The following is a 23,922-nucleotide window of genomic DNA, read 5'->3' on the forward strand; positions in this document are numbered from 1 at the left end:
TATCATTTGGAGGCTTAATTTAATTTTTGTTTTACCAAAGTAATCTATGTCTATTTTAAATAGTCAAATATTTCCCCATGGATTATAATGAAAAAAGCATAATATTCCCCAGGCCTTCTCCCAAGTCTCACTCACTGAACGAACCACTTTGGAGTCTTCTGTGTTCCTTTGTTACTTTCTTCTATGTTTCTGGATAACTTGCTGACTGCTATGCCTTGGTTTGTCATACCTGTAATGGTTATCAGCACCGTTCTGTTGTCCCTCCCCTGTTTCCTGGGTTCCTTTTTTCCTCTGTTTTATTTCACTTCTTTTCTTACTGAGAACTGGGTCAGGGGAGGTAAATTTTTTGGTCCCTTCCATATCTCACTATGCACTTTTCTCTCCTCATAACCTGGAAAAGTGGCTCTAAATCATTTTTTTCCTTAGAATTTGAAATTATTTTTCTTCCATTATTGCTGATGTGAAATATGATATAATTCGTATCCTGTGTCCTTTGTGTTTGTTTTTTTCTGGGATCTTTTATGATCTTTCCTTTGTCTCTAGTGGTTTGATGATGAGCCTAGTGTATTGTGTTTATACATAGGTTTTCACTCAAACAAAGATGTAATCTTAAGTCCTGAAAATTCATACCTTTGTTTCTGGATAAGTGTTAGATAATCTTCTGCCTTCAGTTTTTCTTCTTTTCTTTTTCTAGAACTGTATGTGGTTTTATACTGAATCACCCAGAACAGTCACCGAAAGGAGATATTAAAAGAGATTGGTGGACCCACCCCTAGAGTTTCTGAATCACTAGAATTTGTCTTTATAACAGCATTAGATAATGCTGATGCTACTGTTCCAGGGACTGGATTTTGAAAAGCACTGTCCTAGACCAATTCTCTAGTAGTTCTGTTTGATTTTTTTGTGTGTATGTGTCTTTTTATCTTCTTTTTAAACATCTTTTTTTTTGCACTTCTTGTTCCCTTGGCCTGGCCTGCCTTCCTCCAGATATCACTGCCTTTCTGGTTGGTTTACGTTTTATATTGTGGGTGAGGTCTCCTCCGACCATCCTATTTTAAATGGTACAACACAGAGACACATTTGCGTACTTTGCACTTGCTCCCCTTCATCTCTGCTATCTCTCCAGAGCACCTATTTAATACACTATAATCGACTTATTTATATCATATTATTTATGTTTGGCTCCTTCCACTAGGATGTAAGGTCAGTAGTGAGAGGGAATTTGCTTTTTTTGGTTCTCTGCTGTATCCCTAACTCCTAAAAGAGTACTTGATAAATGGTAAGCACCCAATAATTATTTTTCTTTTTTTTGTTGATAATTTTATTTTTTAAAACTTTTATTTAAGTGTGTTTTTCCAGGACCCATCAGCTCCAAGTCAAGTAGTTGTTTCAATCTAGTTGTGGAAGGCACAGCTCACAGTGGCCCATGTGGGGATCAAACCGGCAACCTGGTTGTTAAGAGCACTGCGCTCTAACCAACTGAGCTAACCAGCTGCCGCTAATTACTTCTTGATGAATTTCCTTAACTTCATCTTCTAATATTCTCACTACATTTGAAATTGCCTGCATCACGTTTTCAATTTCTGTGAGCTCTTTTTTTCTCTAAGTGTTGCCTTATTTGGCATCCTGTTTTTATCATGGAGGCAACATATTTGTATGGACTATCTCTGATTCTTTCCGTTCTTTTTGTTCCTGTTTCTTCATTTTTCCTCCCTGTGTTTCATGTGAGTGGCTTTCCTCAAATATGTGTACATAATTGGTGTGTTTTGAGACTTAAGACACTGAAAAGCTGGCAGTTCTTGTGTATATGAGGTCTGACAATTAAGTTCATGAACTTGTTGCAAAAATGTTGCTAACCTTTTTCTGATATCAGAGGGAATATTCATTATGAATTTGTACCAACTGGACAATCAACCAAATTTACTATTTGGAAGTGCTGAAAAGACTGCATGAAAAAGTTAGACGACCTGAACTTTTCGTCAACAATTCATGGCTCTTGCATCACGACAATGCACCAGCTCACACGGTACTGTCCGTAAGGGAGTTTTTAGTCAGTAAACAAATAACTGTATTGGAACACCCTCCCTACTCACCTGACCTGGCCACCAATGACTTCTTTCTTTATCTGAAGATAAAGGAAATATTGAAAGGAAGACATTTTGATGACATTCAGGATATCAAGGGTAATATCACGACAGCTCTGATGGCTAATCCAGAAAAAGAGTTCCAAAATAGCTTTGAAGGGTAGACTAGGCATCGGCGTCAGTGCATAGCTTCCCAAGGGGAGTTCTTCAAAGGTGACCTTAGTGATATTCAGCAATGAGGTGTGTAGCACTTTTTCTAGGAGGAGTTTGTGAACTTAATTGTCTGACCTTGTACAGGTAGGACTTGTCAACTAGTGATTGATCAGGTGGCCCATCTATTTCACATAGAAACCCCACTGTCAGCACAGGTTGTCTTTTTTTTTTTTTTTTCTTTTTTTTTTTTTTTTTTGCAGAGGGGCGGGGGGCGGCACTTTGCCTAGAAAAGAATCCTATCTGGAGCCTTATAAGACTAACAGCCAATCTCCTGGGAGCCAGACTGTGAAAGGATCTAGTGGACTTTCAATTCCACATGTGGACCTAGTTTCTTTGTTTCAGTGAGTTGCCTCACCTCTGCTTTCAGCCAGGTCTAGCTAGCATCTAGCAGTCCAGAGCTCTCCAGCCTTCTGTCCCCAACTATTATAGTCAATGACTCGGTTGGGGTGGGATGGATTAATCCCTTGGCCATGGTATGATTCAGTTCCATCTTTTCTTTCACCCTTCAGGCACCAAGCGGAGTGAAAAAAGATAAAAACCAAAGTCCTACCTCTAACCCATATTCAAGCCTATTGATAGCACTTATGGCAGTGTTTCAGTTCTTTGTGGGTTTGTATCCTAGACTGTATGTTCCTGAATGTAAGCATTTAAGTATTTAACTGTGTCTAATGTCAGTTTTTCCCAGAATTAGACCCCAAAGCAAAGATTTGAGTTTATTAAGGGAGTATTTCCCAGGAACAACCAGTAAGGACACTGGAAAGTAGGACAGACAAAGGATAGAAATCTAAGAAGAGTACATCATCAGAGGGAGCCCCAGCCTGAACCTGATTCCAAGGGAAGCTCTGCATCCTAACATTACACCTTGGAGTTTACCCCAGCTCCAAGCAAAGAGGTTGGGTCTTTATATGTCCACACCAGTCATTGGCTAAAGAATGTTGTGATGATACGGGGAAAGCAAAAACTCCCAAGTGTTTCCAGCTCTGGCTAAGTTACTTACTTGACCAAAGGGAATCCTCAGAAGGTCTTGCAAAAGAGCCATTTCCAGCAAAGCACTCGGAAGCTAGAGGATCCCAACGCTAGGTCCCAACGCTGATAAAGTGAATGGATCCAAGTAGAGCTGAGCAGGCACCAACAGTACCTACTAAATTCTAGTATCTTCCTCAATCACTACATAAAGGACAGGCAATCCCTCATAATTATAAAACACTTTGCAGTTTACAGAGGGTTGTTTTTTCTTTCATCTCTTATTGTAATTGATCTTCAGAACAATTTTAAAAGGAGAGAAGAGCAATATTATTATTATTATTTTTCAAGAGCCAAATAAGGCAGACATTAAGTGACTTTTCTAACGTCTTCAGATTCTATGCCTAGAGTTTTTCCAGCATGCTGCATCATATTAAGTGTTTTGTAAATACTTTGTATAGATAGACAGAATGCATAAAAATATGAATTATTTAATCTAAGTATTATATGCCTTTTATTATTTAAAAATACAAGAAATATTATACATAATAATCTTTTCAGTTTTAAAATAATTTCCATTTAGGTCATCTAACATTACATAGGAAAAAAATGGATGAAGTGTCAAGCTCCTGATTATTAGGTTGGTGCAAAAGTAATTGCAGTTTTTGCAATTATTTTTAACCTTTTAAACCACAATTACTTTTGCACCAACCTAGTAGTTGTCTTTATAGTTTACTTCCCACCATTATTCAAGGCTTTTCCCTGTGTTTTATTACTCAGATGGATTAATTAAAGCCAATGTGAAAGAAACAAATTAAAACGTTCCTGCAGCACAGCAAGGGGTTGATTGATTTAGAATGTTCTTGGAGTTCTTCCATAATTTTCTTATATGGGCCTATTTACATAGAATACTTAAGACTCATGACATTTCTGCCGAAGTATGAATATTCTTTCCATAAATAGTTCCAATAACTCTTACAGTTTGTTATTGACACATCAGATACTTCCTTCTTCTAGTTCAAGAATCACTTACCAATAAAGAGCCTACCTTTGCCTCCCTGTTCTTGTTAGCAATGGACCACCCACTCATAGGGAATCTCTCAATGATAAATTCAAACATGTTGAGAATAGGAGTTACCCCCATGGATTTACTCAGAACTAAATAGCTCCTATTGTGTTAACTCCCCTCTTGTCACTTGAACCCCTTTATCCTTTCTGGATGATCAAAAACAGTGCTTTCCAAACCTGGTGGCATATTAAAATCACCTGGGGAGTTTTAAAATACACAGATGCCCTGGCCCAGCCCCAAACTGATTAAATCAGACTCCTAGGTCTAAGTTTAAAGCTCCTATGTGATTCTATCATATAGCAGTCAAGGCTGAATACACTGATCTGACACAGGAAAAGTGACAGGTCCATTGGTGTCAGGAATAGATTTGGCTGTCTCCCACATCTTAGTAGCAGGTTTTCAATTCCTTTTAAGCTAAGAATTTCTCCATCGATTTTGGTCTTTTTGCAGGCCTGCGTCAACCAACTTGAGGTCACACTGAGGCAAACCAAGTGCCTAATGATATTGTATCTAGGCCCTAGTAGCAGTCGTTTGAGCATATGAGAGAAAAGAACTGTTGTACCTTATAGAATCTGATTGGTGAAACTTTTTTGGCCTTAATGCTTCTGAGCTTCACTTTTCCTCCTCCATGGCCTCATCAGAAAGTGGATCAGCAGTTATCTCCTGTATTTTCAGCTCACCTTTTGTATCTGCCTTCCACTATCTTCCTGACCTGTTACTATTTTTTAACTCTGTTCCATAGACTTTAGTACAAAGAACCATGTAGGATGTTATAAGAAGTAGAATTTCCTAGCCTTACCTTTAAAGATACTGGTTTATTTGACCGAGGAGTCTGCATTATTATATTTTAACCTGCTCCCTGGGTAAATTCTCATACAGGTAATACAGAGAGCCCATTTTGAAAATCAAGATTCTAATTAGTTTTGTTTTTTTTTCAAAAAATGAAGGAAGGAATGAAAGGTGAAATAAAAGGATATCATGCGTGACATTACTATTTTGTTCCCTTTCATTCTTTGAAAAAGATTGTGTTTAATCATTTTATGTAAAGTATACACAAACACACACACACAGACACACACACACATAACCCCCCCTACACACACACACACCACCACCATGTATATAAGAAGTGATAAATTCGTGACTCACTTTGGTGGTATAATTAGTAGTATGTGACAGAAAAGTCTTTGAGAAACTATATACACTTCATTTAATTATTTGCTATTCATGCAGAAATATTTTATAGAATAAAATACCTATATTTCAATTCTAATTGGTCTTGAACATTTTGTGATATTGGATTCCTGTGTTGGAGGTATTATGTCTCTTCATAATAGAGATTTTATTACAATGTGTTATTACAAAATTTTGTTCTTTTTCTTTTTCTTTTTTTTGGCTAAGTCAGGTTTTAACCAAAAACCTTCAGGGATATTTGAATACTTAGTAAAATTGTAGCTCATGTATGTTTTATTGTTTAATGTGGTTTAGCTTATAGCTTTGATGGATGGTGTATATTGGGTATTAAAAAAGTATTTTAAAATTTTGTATTTAAAAATTTTAAATGCAGTATAAATGTCATAATTGGAAAACAAAGATAAATGTTCATTTGAAATAATAAACTGTACTAAACCATATGAATATCTTAAAATATACTATTGACATTTAAATTAAGGAATGAAAAACATTTATATGCTTTGAATTTACAGGTAACATTAAAACATTTTTTTAATATGTTTTAAATATTAAATTTTGAGGTCAACTTTATTCCTTTGGGCCCAATGAAATTACTTTTTTTCTTCCCAGTCAAATAAAGTTTTCTTCCCAGTAAAAATCTGCAAGTAAATTATTTAAGAAGATGTGTTTTTTAAAAATCATTGAATAATAAGAATTGTATGTGATTAAATAATATGGGCATTTTTATATCATTTAAAATAATGTAAATTAATAACTCTTCTATTTAATTAAGATTTAGATTTCCATTACTTTTGCATCATTTTATTATGTGAGGTTATATTTCAGAATGATTTCCTTATATATGATGTAATAAAGCCTACATTGTGTCTCACAAATGACCATTTTCAGTTTCTTGGCAGTACGGAAGTGGAGCAGCCCAAAGGAACAGAAGTTGTCAGAGATGCTGTAAGGAAACTAAAGGTAGGGAAATACCTACAAATAAATGTCTAGTGTATTGATCCTGCCTTAAGTTATCGGAAGACCGATGGAGATCAAGGCATGAATAACTTTATGGTAGATATGACTTCACTCTGTTAAAAATGGACTATTAAATAAATATCAGCAGATCAAAGAAATATTTACTATTAAGTGTGTATAGTTAATTAATTATTTTCCGGAGTGTGGCACACTCTTCTTATTTTTCTAAGGTGTAATTTCTCATACTCAACAACAACAACAAAATGTAACAGCCATGTTTCATAAGTTTTGGCTTTCAGTATCTTGCCTTTACTTTGTTGGGACAATGTGGGCTCACGCCCTAACTCAAAAACTAAAAATAGCCTAATGACTATCTCTAATAGTTAGAATGTCATATGTACCAGTTAAGCAGTTGAAAGCATGGAGTTTAGAGTTTATTCCAAAACAGAATGTGCAGTGACACTGTATGTTAAAGATATCCTAATGAACAAATCAAATAAGCCCTGGCCATGTCCATGAGCAGACATGGGGAACTGGTGAGATGAAGAGCATAAAAGGACATTTAATAAGCAACTCCACATACTCATAATTAGCAAGTATCCTAAGAAAATTTTACGTAAGATATCACACATCTTAGCATGCATTCTTTTTCGTGAGATTTTAAGATTTTAAAAACTCCTTCAACAGAATTCTCATCTTTTTTTTAAATTGAGATGTAATTAACATATAACATTACATTAGTTTCAGGTACACACAATAATTAGGTATTTGTATATATTGTGAAATGAGAACTACAATAAGTGTAGTTAATATCCATCACCAAAGAGTTACAATTTTTTTTCTTGTGATAAAAACTTCTAAGATCTATTCTCTTAGCAATTTTCAAATACACAATACAGTATTATTAACTATAGTTGGTCATTATGTTGTATATTACATCTCCAGGACTTATTTATTTTATACCTAAAAGTTTGTACCTTTTTATCATCTTTACCAATTTTGTTAACCTTCCACCCCCTGCCTCTGGCAACCACTAATCTGCTGTCTTTATCTATGAGTTAATTTTTATTTTATTTTTTAAGATTGTACGTATCAGTGAGACCATATAGTATTTGTCTTTCTCTGTCAGACTTATTTCATTTACCATAATGCCCTTAAGGTCCATCCTGGTCTCAAATGGCAAGATTTCCTTTTTTATGGCTGAATTAACATTCCATTATATATATCTTTATTCATCCATCAGTGGACACTTAGGTTGCTTCCATCAGAAGTCTCTTCTTTATCTTATTAAGATCATCTAACATACCACTACAGCAGGTCCTCGACTAAAGTTATTTCATTCAGTGTTGTTTTGTCATAATGTTGATGAAATGCTGTAGGAACTTAACTCTTATTTATTTCAATTAACCTGTGGCAAAATTGGTTTCATTATAAATTGTTTCACTGTAGTTCCAAGAACCTATTGATGATACGGGTAATATTTTATCCATTCATTTTATATGTAAATATTTTGCTTAATGTTTTAAATAAATATGTTATAAGGTCCCAAGATGATATCACTTCCATTTGAAACAAAGTGGACTAGCCAACCATTTCTTTCCACTACTTATTAGGTAATGATTCAGACTTGCCCTTCTTTGGCCAATACTTTTAAGCACTAATGAAGAATTTAAAAGGTCTCACAGTTTATGGACAACATTTAGAATAAGATCCTATTTAAGTGTTCGAAATGTTTCACACTCTGGGCATGAGTCCAACCTCACTACAATCAGAATGTTTTATAAAAGAATAATGATATTTACACTTCATGTTTCTTTATACTTAGGAGGTGCTTAATTCAGTCAACCCAAATTCCAAACCAAAAGGACTCAATTACATAATGGCTAGATAAAATATAGAGAGATATGAAATGAAATGCTTTAGAAATAATGGCTACTTTTTTATAGATTTTCGTGGGCCTTTATATCCACTTCCTATGTAGTTTCATGTTTGGAAATGTACTATTCAGAAAGGAATGTGATTTCCAATAAGATAAGAACTACGTGGTATAGTTTAAAAATGCATATTCAATTGATAGTAGCTTTATCTTTCTAGTATCTTTCAGAATAAATTTGTATTTAATAAGTAATCTTTGCTGATTGCAAAAATTTTGTAGAACAGGAAAGTATATCTGAGGGTAATTCATTAACTAATGAAAATGAATAAAACAGTACTTTTTACCTATTTTTAATTTATTTTTGTGTGTGTGTGTGTGTGCGTCAGAGGCTACAACTCAAAGTATATAAGAGTATTTACATAGTATTTACATTTTTAAAAAATAATTTAGACCTTGGTTCCTCTTTAATTCTGCTGTCATGTATTATAGAAATGACCAGAAGATGGTGCTATGGCTCCACTAAAAGAAAACAAATTTGCTCATTAACTCTACTTTGTGTACACATCCCCCGTGTTTGTTTTTCTTAAACATATGTATTCCGACTGCTTTTTCACCCACTATAGTTTAGCATTTTATTTCCTTTGCTGCATATGGTAATATTTTATTTATATCTACTAAATTTTCCAAAAGTTTGCAATATTACTATATTGGCTTCTGACATTAAAGAAAAATTTGCAATTTAGGATTAATACAATGTGATGGAAAACTTAAAAGATTTTCAATAATTAGTTTTTCATGCTTCTTTGTTTAATTTAACTAATAAAATGGTTAGAGCTCGATTTAATTGCAAACATACATACATAGCTGATTTTCCTGTAGGATTATTTGAAATACTTTAAAATAAATTAACAATTAAATATAAGAACCACCAAGAGGAGTAATAGCTCAGAATATTTGGCTAAATAATAAATTTATTAATTTTCTTGCCTTATGTATATTTCATTAATAATATAGTTACATTTCATTTTTTTAAAAGTCCTCTGAAAAATAAATACAAATTATACGATGATGACATTGAAACTTAGTAGTGCTCCTTTAAGTTTTCTTTAGCTGTTCTAGATATCAGTGACATATATTTAACAAAGCACTTTATGTATTTCAAGTAATACTTCATCCTTCCATCATTTTATGGTGATAAAGTCTTGTTTTTGTTTGTTTTTTGTATCCAGATTATCCTCCAGATGCTTATGCTTTACTCCCCTTTGAATATTTTTTATTAATCATTATATGCAAGTTTTAATGATAGATCACTATCTAGGTGACCAAGCAATGAATCCAGTTAATGGAAAGAAATTTGCAAAAAAGCTCTTTAAGTATTAACATTCAAGTAAATAGGGAGAGAAAAGACTACTCATGTAAGTAAGAACCATGAGCATGTCTTCAACATGTAAGTTCTAACATGTGTTTTGGAACACAGTTAAGAGGTCTATAAGTAGGAAAAAGAGACTTAGAGGGAACATGCAAATTATAGAATACAGTACATCATAAATTTCAGAAAAAATGGATTGAATGAGACTATTATACTCTATTTAAAATACAGATTGAGCAAATATAACCTTAAGCATTTTAGCCATAAGTATCTTGCAACATCTGTGTAACAGTCAAGGCCAATAACCAGTATAAACCTTGATATATATGAAAATAGGACTGGGAGATTTATTTTTTTTAATGCAGAAAATATGTTGCGCAAAAGAAGAATTATTTAGTGCTGGGTAGCTGCAAAACTAGGTTCTAAGTCTGCTGCAGACCCATTTTATGACCAATGTATCAGCTTGGATAACCTGTGAATCTTCTTTGAACACAATTACTTCATCTTGACATGAAGCAGAGAAAAAGGCTTCAAAGCCTTAGATCAGATATTTTATCTGTATTTCTTTTTATCTCCTCTCTTGTTTCCCCTACTTTTCCTCCCCTATTTGTTTTTCCTACCTCGAGCCCCTCTTCCATTCCTTCTTCCATTCTTGTTTCCCTTTTTCCTGGCAGAAAAGAAATATCTCAATAGATAAGTATAATATTAGTGATTTGTGGTAGACTTTTTAGAAACTAAAAGAGGTCACAGGAGTGGTCGTGTCCAGATGTGGAAAAGGCATCAAGAGCCACTGCTCATTGTCTGTTTCTGGAAATGACAGCCCCGAGGAAGCCAGCTTGGAATGCTTCTGCAGCCCAGTATGGGAATGGCTTTGTTTAGATTAATTCACATAGATGGATTTTGTAAGCCTTTATGTGTGAACATCCCAAATTATTTTAATTATGCCAATGCAGGAAGGAGATTATGAAGGGAAAGGAAACAAAATTAATACACTTTCTTTGAGAGAGAGCTGGGATAAGTTTTAACTATTTCACAAGTTTCTTAAACACACACACACAAAAATCTGGCACAAATTAGTTCAATCCATGTGCAAAATGCTGGATACAAAAAAGAAAAAAAAGAAAGCTGACTACATTCATAGAATAGACTGACAGCAAACTGAAAAATTATACCACCCAAAATTAAATAAAATGAATGGTATCCCCCCACCCCCAGGATATCAAGGCAGACACTTCAAGGCATTTGTATATGCATTCATTAAATTATTCTCCATGGCAGTGCAAGGCCATGAAGAGAGAAATAGGCCTTTAACTACGCTCTGCTCCAGGATTGAACTATACCATGTGTATTCACATCTGCCCTAAATTAGTGAAAAATGAACAATGCAAATAAATATGACACACAAAAGAGAACTGAAACCCTACCCTGCCTTATGTTGAACCTATTTTGAATCACATTAGGATGATCCATATGCTGAAAAGATGTTACATTAAGAAATAATGTTTTGAAGCCCTAAAAGAGGAATAAGAAATCCTGTTCTTTTCAATAGTTTTTTTCCCTCCCTTTTTTTCATTTCTTAAAAAGAAAGGTGAAGGAGGAAGGAAAGAAGGAAAGTAGGGAGAGAGTAGCATTGCTAGACAAATCAGGACACTTAGTAAACTTTGAATTTCAGATAAATGAATTTCAGATAAACGATGACTAATTTTTTTAGTATAAATATGTCTGAAATATTACACGAGACATAGTAAATAGCATATGTGTGTGTATAATTTGTGTGTATACATATAGAGTATATATGTGTACTATAAAATAAATGTTTTAAAAATATATTCATTATTTAATCAAATTACCTGGGCTCCTGTAATTTTTTTCCAGCACCAGTTCTCACAGTGCTAGTAGCAGAGAGGCAGAAATTCCATCTGCTAAGTACATGACTATTCTGATTTTCTTTTTGATTTTATAACAGAACCTAACAAGTATTTACATATTAATTAATTCAAATTAATTCAATAAGAATTAATTCAATAAGAAGATACAATAAATACAACTTGAAAACATTAAAAAAAGTTAATGTTATCTGAAATTCACTAGTATTTGTAATTCTAGACTGAGTCTAGTTCTAAGTAATGTATTTTAACTTGAATAATTACATCACTTCTTAGCTTCAGTTTGAATATGGTAATGAGTCTCTTCATTCACTGATTTGAGTGGGTAGGATGGTATATCAAGCAAGGTAAGTACCGAGAAATGACAATGATGGCATATACAGCACTGGTAGACTGCAAGTTCTCTAACAGCATTAAAAACACAAAAGAACCAAAAGGGGAAATTGAACTTGGCTTATCGTCCCACAAAGAGTTTTCATTTTCTAAATTGGTATGAATACAATTATTTGAATACCATGAAAGAAGTACATTAAAATTGTTTTTTGAAAGTTATTGACAACCAGTACGATTTTAATGATAGTAGTGGTAGATTATTATGATTTCTAAATATTGTGAGGCTATGTGGGGTTCATAAAATACTTTCTAATAGGCAATGATTTAATGAAAGTTCAATACAAACTCTCTCTCTCTCTCTCTCTCTCTCTCTCTATATATATATATACACACACATATATATATATATATATATATATATATATATATATATATATTCATTCTCTATAGAAACACAATTATAGCTTTGTGAATAATTTTTCATTTGTAGTTTGCAAGACATATCAAGAAATCTGAAGGCCAGAAAATTCCTAAAGTTGAGTTGCAAATATCAATTTATGGAGTAAAAATTCTAGAACCTAAAACAAAGGTAAGACTTATTTTTGAATGTCAGAAGTACTTTAATCTTTAATTAATTGTAATTATACTTTTAAGAAATATGTAAAATTTGTTACCAGCTGGAGCTGTTTAGTTCTCATTTAATAACCATTTAAAATTATAGGATATTTAGGGGGAAAAAACAACTTTTGGGATTGCTTTCAGAGTGGTCTGTTCTTCAGCCTGTGTTTGTGATGTAATAATTTGCATTAAGTGCATTCAACAGTATTTAGTCTTATATTTAGGAAATTTTCTTCATGTGTTGTGGAAGAGATACATGAAGTGTGGTTCACTAAGTATGAAAGGAGACAAAAGCTGTGTATTGTTTCTTAAAATGTCCCGTATTGACTCTTATTGCTCGTAGACATATCAGGATGCATTATTTTACTGGGGGCTGCCATAATAAAATACCACAGATCTGATGTCTCAATGGAAATTTATTTTCTTGCTGTCCTGGAGGTTGTAGTTGGTTTCCTCTGAGGCTTCTTTCCTTGCTTTGCAGCCAGCTGCCTTCTTGTTGCTTCTTCCCATGGTCATCTGAGCATGCACACCTTTGGTGTCTCTTTGTGTGTCCAGTTTTCTTTTCTTATGAGGACACCAGTCAGATTAGCTAAGGAACCACCCTAATGACCTTATTTTAACTTAATCACTTCTTTCAAGTCTTATCTCCAAAGACAGTCACATTCTGAGGTACGGGGGCTTAAGGCTTTAACATATAAATTAGGAGGAAACACAGTTTAGCCCATGACACAGTACAGACTTAAGGTTCTTGTATTTAAGAGCCTTTTCCCCTACAAATCCAATGGAAAAAAAATTTTTAAATATAACTTATTTGGGCTTCACATTCATCAATATATACTTGTTATGGACTGAACTGTTTCCACCCAAAATTCCTATGTGGAAGCCCTAACCCCCAGTTTGACTGTATTTTGAGATAGGACCTTTAAGGTTAAAGTTAAATGAGGTCATACTGGGGGGGTCTCAATCCATATAAGAGGTAGAGACTCTATAGATGCATGAGCCCAGTGGAAAGGTCATGTGTAGACACAGAGAGAAGGTGAGCATCTGCAAGCTGAGAGAGCCTTCAGTAGAAAACAAACCTACTGACATCTGGATCTTGGACTTCCAGCCTCCAGAACTATGAGAAAATTGATTTATGTTATTTAGGCCACCAAGTCTGTTGTATTTTGTTATGGCAACCCTAACAAACTAATAACAGTACTTTATTCACAGTGTTTCAGAATTCTTGTTTAGTAATTTTAATAAGACCATGAACATCACTTTGGAAAAATTGATTCACATTTATCCAATTATTTTACAAATATATATTGCCAATACTTTCCTCTAATACTGTACCATGCTTACTGACAAATTAATTCAATTTGAAAGGCCAAGGAAACCTGGACCTGTAAACAGATTATGAAAATATTTTTCACAGGCCTCCAATTTTTCCAGTACTTGCCATTAATACCTTCATCTATGTGCATATTGCTCCCTAATAATGTCTTGCTATTCAAAGTATGCTCTGTGGACCAGCATCTGGGAACTTGTTAGAAATGTAGAATCTCAGGCCCCATTCCAGACCTACTGAATTGGAGCCTGTAATTTAAGAAGAAACACAGTGATTCTTGTGCACACTGAAGATCGAGGGGTTCTGGTGTAGAGCACAGCCTGATGGCTGCATGCAGTAGCCCATATTTTCAAATTATAGTCCATGGAGTACTTGCATTAAAAATGCCATGAGCCATTTGCAAAAATAAGTCCTAAGGCCCTATCTTAGCATACAGAATCAGAATCTCTGTGGAAATTTTGCATTTTTAATGTTTGAGGATCACTGGACTATGGCATGTATGCCCCCACAGTTATTATTCAATTCTCAAATTAAAGAACACTGGTATTCTTTCAGACTTTCAAACCATAAATTTAAGACCTCCCACAACTATGCTGTCTAATTTATTTCTGTTATCCACACTCAATATTAAATAACAAAGAGTTGGAAACTTTATTTTGGTTATAGCTATCCCCAAATAACTACTGCTGAGGTGGCTGAAAGAAGACAAAGAAATAGTGAAAGAGTAGTGGAAGGTCTATTGAAGTATACACACACACGCACACACACACACACACACACACACACACACACAAAGGGTGCCAAAAAAATTACACACATTTTAAGAAAAGAAAAACCTAGATTAAAATAATACTCAATATATACCGATAACAAAAGATGAATACTCAATATATACCGACATCAAAAGATGCACAAATGTGAAAAGAAGTCACATTTGACTTCCACAATTACAGGAGGTGGTCAAAATGGTTACCATCAGCGTAATTTTGATACAGTTTTTTCCTTTCTTAAAATGTGCCTACATTTTTTTGGCACCGTGTATATATATGTGTGTGTGTGTGTGTGTGTGTGTGTGTGTGCGCGTGTATTTTACTGGGAAACAAGGCAGTTAAAAGTAAGAAGTGAGGCATTATCTACTGACCAGGTGGGCTGGCTGAGATGAATTCATTAGACAAAGGGTAGTAACAAAAGAACAATAGGTTGAGGAAACAGTAAGTTACAGAGTGACAGTGCAACCGAAAGTATAGCAACCAAAGAGTAGTCTTATATGCAATTAAAAAGAAAAATCATCCTAGTCCTGCATTTCCTTTTTAAAATTAAATGGATAGTGGCAAATGTCCAGCAAGAACAGGTCATTTGTAAGGCACGTTTACATTTTCTTCTAAACCAGATAGATCCTGTAACTGTTTTGGAGTGTGTGTGTATATAATTAATTATTAAGTCAATTTCTTACATGAATGTTTAGGATATGTCAAAGCACACCTTGAAATATGTGGGACTAATACCCCTTTTTATGTATTATTTACAATGTGTTGTTCTTTTTGATTTGATCATACCCATAATACACCTAAACTATAAAAATTTCACTGATACCATAATCTATGCATTATAATCTACTAAACCATTCTGCTATGATGGAACATTTATAATGCTTCAAATTTTTCATTAATTAAAACAATGTTTAAGTATTTAGAAAATGCAAATATGATGAGATGCGATATATAGAGAGAACTTCTAATTGACTGTTTAATAATGGCATATCCTTAGAAGAGCACGAAATATAAAGACTTAAAGATATTACAAGATCACTAACATTATTGTCATGTGTGTGAATTTATTTCTTTTATAAACACTTCCTTTACTGGTAATTTTAATCTCAAATATGTTTTAGTAATATACACATAATGCAAAGAATGATGGTAAATAGAGACAGAGATAGATCATGTGAAAGCAAGTGTACCACAATTTTGCCAGCTCATTATTCTAGAGTCCCCCATAGTAAGTCTTACATAATAATCAGTTTCCATTGACAACTGTCAGCTATATCATTCTGTTTTCTAAACTCTTACCATCAAATTTCCATGCCTCCTTCAACCTAAACCCCATTTATAAAACATCAACAAGGTGGAATTCAACTCAATACAATCAGCCAATTGACTTGTAATCATCATTTTTTGCCTTTGCCTTACCGAAATCAATAACACCAATGCTCTTCTTTCCTGTCACAAAGTTTTAATTTCCTATACTTAATAGCTAATTTTCAAGAGGCCCAAGTGAATCCCCACAAAAGTAAGTGTAAGATTTCCAAGCTTTTAATGGGAAAGAAACATCTCTAATTTTATGCCTACCAAACTTGAAGAATGATCTTGAATATTAATATCTTTGAAATGTCTTACATGAGGTGTGATCAAACAATACAGTAAATGTTTAAATTAAAATATACATATTATAGTAAAAGACACATTGCCATCAATCCCCCTCAAGATACTCCCCCTCGCTTTGAACATACTTATCTCATTGTTCTTGCCACTTTCTGAAGCAGTTATGGAAGTTCTCTTTTGTGGTTGCCTTGATGTCCTGAATCATTTTGATTTGGGGGAAGAATCAAAAGTCACACAGTGCAAGATCCAGTGAATAAGGTGAATGAGGACACACCATAGTGTTTTTGTTTGACAGAAATTGCTGTATTCCAGAAGTGATGTGTGACACAGAGTGTTGTCAAGATGGGGGATGATTTATGGCACACTTTAAAACACACCTTCTCTTAACCATAGCTCACACCTGACTGACTGAACCGAACAAGTTGAAATTTGTCACACACTGTTACTAAGGTTCCACGTAATGCTTCCCGTATTGAAGATCCCTGCCTTTCCGTTGAATGGCACTCAGAGGCATTTACCGTATTTTGTGATCACAATGGTAAGGCTCCATGTCACACATCCTTTCTAGTATGGCAGTTTCTTTCAAATAAAAACATGGTGTGTTCTCATCCACCTTATTCACCGGATCTGGCACAGTGCGACTTCTGGGTTTTCCCCAAAGTCAAAATGACCATGGAAGGTAAACATTTTGAATTGATTCAGGACATTGAAGCAGCCATGACAGCACAACTGAAGGTATTCATGACAGAGGACTTCTAGAACTGCTTCAGAAAGTGGCAAGAATAATGGGATAAGTGTGTCCGAAGTGAGGGGAGTATTTTGAGGGGGATTAATGACAATGTGTCTTTTACTGTGATAAATTTTTTAATGTGAATATTCACTGTATTTTTTATCATACCTTGTAAATTCAATTATATTCCATGTAAACATAGAGCAACTGACCCTTTACCCATATATTATATGGATACACACAGAGTATCTTACTCTGTGCACATATATGGAATGTAATATCTTTTGAATCCCTAAAAATGTAGTTACCTAAAAGGTGTATTTTTCAGTTCTTCTGAGCATCAGTGCTTCTAGGAGACTATAGATGCCAATTGTTGGAGTCCATCCAAGCCTTTCAGATTCAGAATCTGCAGAACAAGTCTTATCATCTGTTATTAAAAAACAAAACAAACAAACTCCCAAAGTGATTCTGATACAGTATGTTCATATATATGCATTTAGGAACCACTGAGGAGACATGAGTGAAACAGAAAAATGTCTGTCATTCATTTTATTTTGGGTATAAATTGTAATTTAGTGGGAAAAAATTTAAAATGATGTTCCTAAAATAAATTTTTTACAGTAAAATATGTATGAGGCAGGATTTAAAAATTCATTGTTAACCTAACATGGACTTGATAAAAAATAAACTATTTTTCTATCTCATTTGTATGGATGAAAATGGAAGTAAAAGCAACATCAATAGGCTCCAATATCTTTCGTTCTGTGTCCTTTTCCTTTCTGCTTTTCTCACTTGTCCTCCAAATGAAGATCATGCAGTGTTAGAAAGAGGTGTTATAGGTGAACCTGGGATTTACTTATTTTTTGTTCCAATTCCTATACAATGTCACCAGTGTTAAAGCATAATTGTTTTCTTACAGTGCTTTATTGTGTTCCTGAGTCTCTTTAGACTGTCTCACCAAAAATGTGTACTACATTTAAAATTCATAAAGATTTATCACTACAACAAAATCTCACACAAATAATAAAATTACAAGTTTCAGCTCCCTAGTCTTCTTTTGTGGGAAGATACCTCTGTTAATCTAAACAAAAATGAAGATGATTCCTGGCTTTCATAACCAAAGGCTTTCTGTGATCATACTGATAGGGGATTGAATGAGGGACTATATGGTTTCACCACCAGCTATGTGAATGGTGTATTTTCATGTAGCATAATTTCTTCTATAAATGGAAAAAAAATGAATCATTTTTTATATTGTCTAATAATGATATTTCCTTTTTATGTGTCATTAACATGATCGTACAATTAACAAACTGGTGTAGACCTGCTATCGGTATTTGGGAGCTACAGTGCAACTGAAAGCTATTGTTTGACTGACTGTATTAACATGAAAACAAAAAATATGTCAATGAGAAGAAACTGGTGGATCAGACAAAGTATAATAGAAGGATAGTATCAGATAGATGCGGTCATTGTCCAACTCAGGGCTAACCAAAAGAAAGGGAAGATGCCCTCATCAAAAGCCTTAGTTGACCCTTCTTTTTAGCATGGTTCCTCCCTCCTGTTGAAATGGATGAATCAGACTATCTAGGAATGGCAAAAAAACATTGCAATCATACAATATGCTGCCTCATTTTAATTTTCATGCTTGCATCCAAGCAACCCTTTGATGACTTACAATTTGGTTTGTATGCAGAGAAAGAATGCAGTGCCATAGACAAATTCTCTTAACATTTATATATTTGAAAATTCCACTTTATATACTCATTTTCAGTCTGATGAACAGTAATGTGAATTGGAGTGATAGATCAAATCTCAGCAAGCTCAGAAAGCCCATGAACCTCTGATCCTTTTGAATTTTGCTTGTGTTTTTCTAAGTACCATTGAAATGACTATTTTAGTTTAATCCTGAGTCAGGAGGTCCATCTCCATTACGTATTTGTTTAAGTTTGGGGTGTATGTAATTATAAAACTAAAGTTTGAAAGATGATTGTTTCACTTTTAAAATCTTAAGTTATATGTTATTAACACAAGCTGGTATTTCAGAAAATGGGGAAAAAAATCTCTTCAACTGTGTTTATTTCCACATGTGTTCACAGGAAGTCCAACACAATTGCCAGCTTCATAGAATATCATTTTGTGCGGATGATAAAACTGACAAGAGGATATTCACTTTCATATGCAAAGATTCTGAATCAAATAAACATTTGTGCTATGTATTTGACAGCGAAAAGTGTGTAAGTATGCCAGATGTTTTAGGGTGGTTTGTTCTGTTTTACAAGCCAGGAATTGTCTTGTTTCCTGCATTAGTAAAGTATTTGGAAATGAATAAGGTCTGCAAATATTTAACTACACTAATAGATTCATCCTGTCATGAGACTATGCTTCAGGATTTCATCCTTAACTAAATTCTCATGTTCAGGGGCACAAGCTTGCATGCAAATTTCTTTTCTTAGAACGTCATGCCTGCTTATGTTATGCATTTATTTCTCTATAACCATTTAATTTATCTGCAATTTTAATCTTAAATATATTTAGTAATATGTACGTAATGCAAAGAGTAATGGTAAACAGAGTTTTTTTTTTTTTTCCTGGAGTGTAATGAATCTGATGAAAATAGATATTTTAAACTCCAGGAAATAAAATCTCCTTATGACTCCTTAAAAAATCTCCAATGCTTTGAAAATATGTTTTTTGTTTTAAATTTTCATTATTCATTCAGAAAACTTACTATAATGAAAGATTATAGAATTGTTTGTGTATGTATGTGCCTGCATATGTGCTAGCTTGTGAATGCAATCTAAAGTTCTTAGCAATAAGAGCAATCAAGAAATTCCAAAGTTAAGTTCTGCAACAGTTCTTTTAATCTTCTGGTATCTTAAGGAAAACCCTGTGTCTTGATTATAAGCGTAAGTTAGGGCTAATCATAACCTAGTCTGAGGTCCTTTTATAAAACAAGATGTGAATTCTAAGCACACATCACAGCCATTGGTGGTTTTATAGCAGGAAGAACATCTAACCTCAACAACATTCTTGGCTTAGAGAGGAAAAAGAACTTAATTAGTTTATTTGCTCATTTTTTCATGCTGTCAAAAATATCAGAGGACGAATATTATTATCACCGTTATGTAATTTATTTCTCTGGATTCTGTATGTTAGCTTTTTTTATTTGTCCATATAACCCCTACATCAGGTGGACAATAAATGCTCAATAAATTTTTCCTTAAAAAAAACATCATTTGGAAAAATTGACAAAAAGTAGAATGAGTTATCATCTGTATCTTTTAAACTATCGTGCTCTAAAAAGGCAAACTAATGTGCTAAGCTACAGGGCATCAAAATATTTTTTTGAAAATTTGATGAGCATTATGGAACAGCCATCAGAAAAATATGCTTACTTATATAAGAAATACTTTGTGCACAATTAGGCATTTTATATGAAGTTCAAGTTGTTTTTGAAATTTATCCTATTGAATGAATGCATTATATTTAATGTTCCAAGTGCTTCATAACCATGATTATTTGCAGAAATTTTTCTTCATGTGATTGAGAAGATCAAAGTAGATGTATTCTATGTGTAACATATAATAATCCTTCACCACTTAAACAAAGCAGTAAACTTAGTTGTTCTCCTTTCTTGCTTTACACGGAAATAAAATTCCTTGAGGTCCTTTGAAATACTCATAATGAGAGATTATTATAAATATTAGTATTCTTATAGTTTTGTGTCAAATATTTTATCTTTCTTTATTTGAGCCCCATACAAATTTGTCACATGATTATTTAAAACATAAGCTTGCCAGAATCCCTGTGTAGTTATATTGTTTTTTCCTTGATCATAATTGTTTGTAATTAATTTCCTGAATTCCAATTCCTTGACCCATTATTCTCTTTGGATATAGCATGTTAGCATGTTAGCATTTTTCTTTTTTTTTTTTCTTGAAGGTTGAAAATAATTTCTTGAAGTCTGCAACAGTGCGAAGTCTACAACCATTAGTGGGAATAATATTCCTAAGGAGGGGCTTTTAAAATAAAGCTCTTTGATTCCTACTTCAAAAAATAAGTTTATATTGATTGGGGCTAGAGCTCAGGAAATCTGCATTTAGCTTCTTTACCAAATGATTCTACTGCAGGTAGATGGAAATCTGGGCTTTGAAAAGCTAGGGTCCAAGATATCTCTCAACTACAAGTGGGCATCACTTTTATGGTTAAACAGGACATGTTTCCTCAGAGTTTCATAATATTACCTTCACCTCAAAGTTTTATTTCTTCTAATTGTAATAATTTATTTATACTATTTATAAAATTGATTTGATATATAATAGCATTTTTGATATGCCTTCTCTAATTTTCATTTTAACTAATCTTAGAATATTATTATAGAACAGAAAAACAAATTATGGCTCAATTGGCACAACTCTTTCCTCTTATTTTAAGAAAACAAGACCAGAGAAGTTGAGTGACTTCCCCAAAGTTACAAAGCTAGGTAGTAACAGAATTGGGATTAAAATTTAAGACATTAGATTGCCATTTTAGCATTTGTCCAATCACGTTCTATTATTCTCATGTTCTATTACTAACTGTGACCTGTCCCAGAGTCCATCTGCTCTTATTGAAGCTTTGTCTTATCTACTCATTTTATCTTTTCCGTACTTCTGCAAAATTGTTCAGAGTTTGAAACATAGATAAAACTTATCCTACTATGCCACAGGCTGGAATTCACTACTTTATTAACAGTATCATGTTGTGTTAACGAGTCTCTCTCCTTCCATGATGACCGTGAAAGGATATGGGGAGCTAGAGTACTCAGCTCTGCCAAGCAGTAATGAAGACAGGCCAAGTGAGGAAACTGAATCTGTATCTCCAGCAGGCAGTAATGAGGCAGTGCTCTCCCATTCCCATTCTCCTACTGGAATTGTGTCAGAGTGAGCCACCCAAAACACAAAGTTTAAATAAGTTTTAGAGTCTCATATGATATCTAAAATATCCAAGATTCAATTAAAAATCAATCATCCTATCAAAAAACAGGGTGATCTTAAACTAAATAAAAAAGATTACCAACAGATCCCAACCTTGAAATGAGGTATTAGAATTACCAGAAAAAGATTTTAGAAGATCCATTTTAAAAATAATAAAAAACTTATATGCACACTTGAAACATTTTATTTTCCAGAAAGTCTTATCAAAGTAATAAAAAATAAAGCTAAGAAATGGAAGTTATAAAGAAAACCCATGTACTAAAACAGACCACATCCTGGATTATAAAATAAATTTCAGAAAACTGAAATGACAAAGAAAGGACAACAAAGAAATCAATCTAAAAATCAATAACGTGTTAATAACAGAAGTGTCTTCAAAAGCTTGGAAATGAAATGTCATACTTGATTTTGTAAATATAAACATTCCGTATGTCAAAGAGGAATTTGGAAAGGAAAATTTTTAAGATGCGGTGAACTACATATAAATGATATAGAACATAACATTTTTGTGATACAGATATTTATAACAGCAAAGTTAATAAATTAGAAAGAAGGAAACTCTCATATGAATAATCTAAGCTCCCACCTCAGGTACCTAGAAAACAAAATATTAAAATAAACTCAAAGTAAGAAGAAGGAAGAAAATAAGAAAGCTTTTAAAAAATTAAAAACAAAAACAATAGAGGAGATCAATGAAACAAAGAGCTGGTTCTTTGAAAGATCATAAAAGTAACAAAAATTTTAATACAATTGGCAAAGAAGAAAAAAAAAGGACAGAAGTTACCAATGTCAGGAATGAAATAGATTTTATTGCAGACGCTCCAGACAGCGAAAGAATAACATGATGCCAAAAACTACATACACATAAATTTGACAACACAGATGAATTGAATCAACTTTTCAAAAAATAAAAGCTATATTAAATCACCCAGTATTAAATATATAATTTGAATAGCCCATAATTATAAAGGACATTGAATATATAATTTAAGACTTATAGGAAGAGAAATCTCCAGGTCTAGATGATTTCACCGGAGGAGTCTATAAAATGCTTAAAGAAGAACTAACAACCTATTTCAACCTATTTCAAAAATAGAAGAGATGAGAGCACTCCCCAATTAATTTTATGAAATTGGTATTTCCCTAATAGCTAAACTGGACATAGTTCAAAAAAAGAAAAATGAAAACTACACACCAAGCTGTATACCTTTGGAAAATATATACAATGATTCCTAACAAATTATTAGCAAATATATTCAGCAAAATAGAAAAAGAATTATATACCAAGATGAAGTGAGGTTTGCTCATGACATGCAAGTCTTGTTCAACTTTCAAATATCCAACAATGTAATCAACCATGTTAACAAGCTAAAGAAGAAAAATCATATCATATAATGAAAGCTTTATTTTTTTAAAAAATCAACACCCATTCTTGCTTAAACACTGTCAGAAAAAAATAAGAATATAAAAAAGTCTTTAATTTGATAAAGAGCATTTAAAATTAAAACTATAGATAACATTTTACTCAATGGTGAAAAGCTGAATGCTTTCTTCCTAATATTCAGAAGAAGGCCAGGATTTCTACTCCACCCACTCTTATTGAACATAGTCCTAGAATGTCTAGCCATTGCAATAAGACAAGGAAAAAAAATAAGAAGCATTCAGACTGGTAAGAAAGAGATAAAACTGACCTTTTTTGCAAATACATGATTATCTATGTAGAAAATCCAAATGAGTTTAAAAGAAACAAACAAACAAAAAAACCTGGATCTAATAAGTAAGTTTAGCAAGGTAGCAGAATACATAATAAGCATACAAAAATCAATTGTATTGCTATATACTAGTAATGAATATATGGATACAGAAATGTACAATTACTTTTAAAAAAAATACATAGGTGTAACTCTAACCTAAGATGTGAAACTTGTACAGGACTTGTA

General features: G+C 33.3%; 1 protein-coding gene across 10 annotated transcripts in view; it reads left to right on the forward strand.

Moving 5' to 3' along the window:
- Window positions 1-23,922, forward strand: part of GULP1 (GULP PTB domain containing engulfment adaptor 1) — a 223,461-nt gene that overhangs the window by 169,362 nt on the left and 30,177 nt on the right. For all 10 annotated transcript variants that reach the window (XM_074339089.1, XM_074339081.1, XM_019740768.2 and 7 more), the window contains 3 exons: window positions 6,412-6,483; window positions 12,435-12,533; window positions 19,103-19,240. In XM_074339089.1, coding sequence (XP_074195190.1) covers window positions 6,412-6,483; window positions 12,435-12,533; window positions 19,103-19,240 — 309 coding nt within the window. The remainder of the gene's footprint in view (window positions 1-6,411; window positions 6,484-12,434; window positions 12,534-19,102; window positions 19,241-23,922) is intronic.

This window comes from Rhinolophus sinicus, linkage group LG01 (genome assembly GCF_036562045.2).
Source record: "Rhinolophus sinicus isolate RSC01 linkage group LG01, ASM3656204v1, whole genome shotgun sequence".
Lineage (NCBI taxonomy): Eukaryota > Metazoa > Chordata > Mammalia > Chiroptera > Rhinolophidae > Rhinolophus > Rhinolophus sinicus.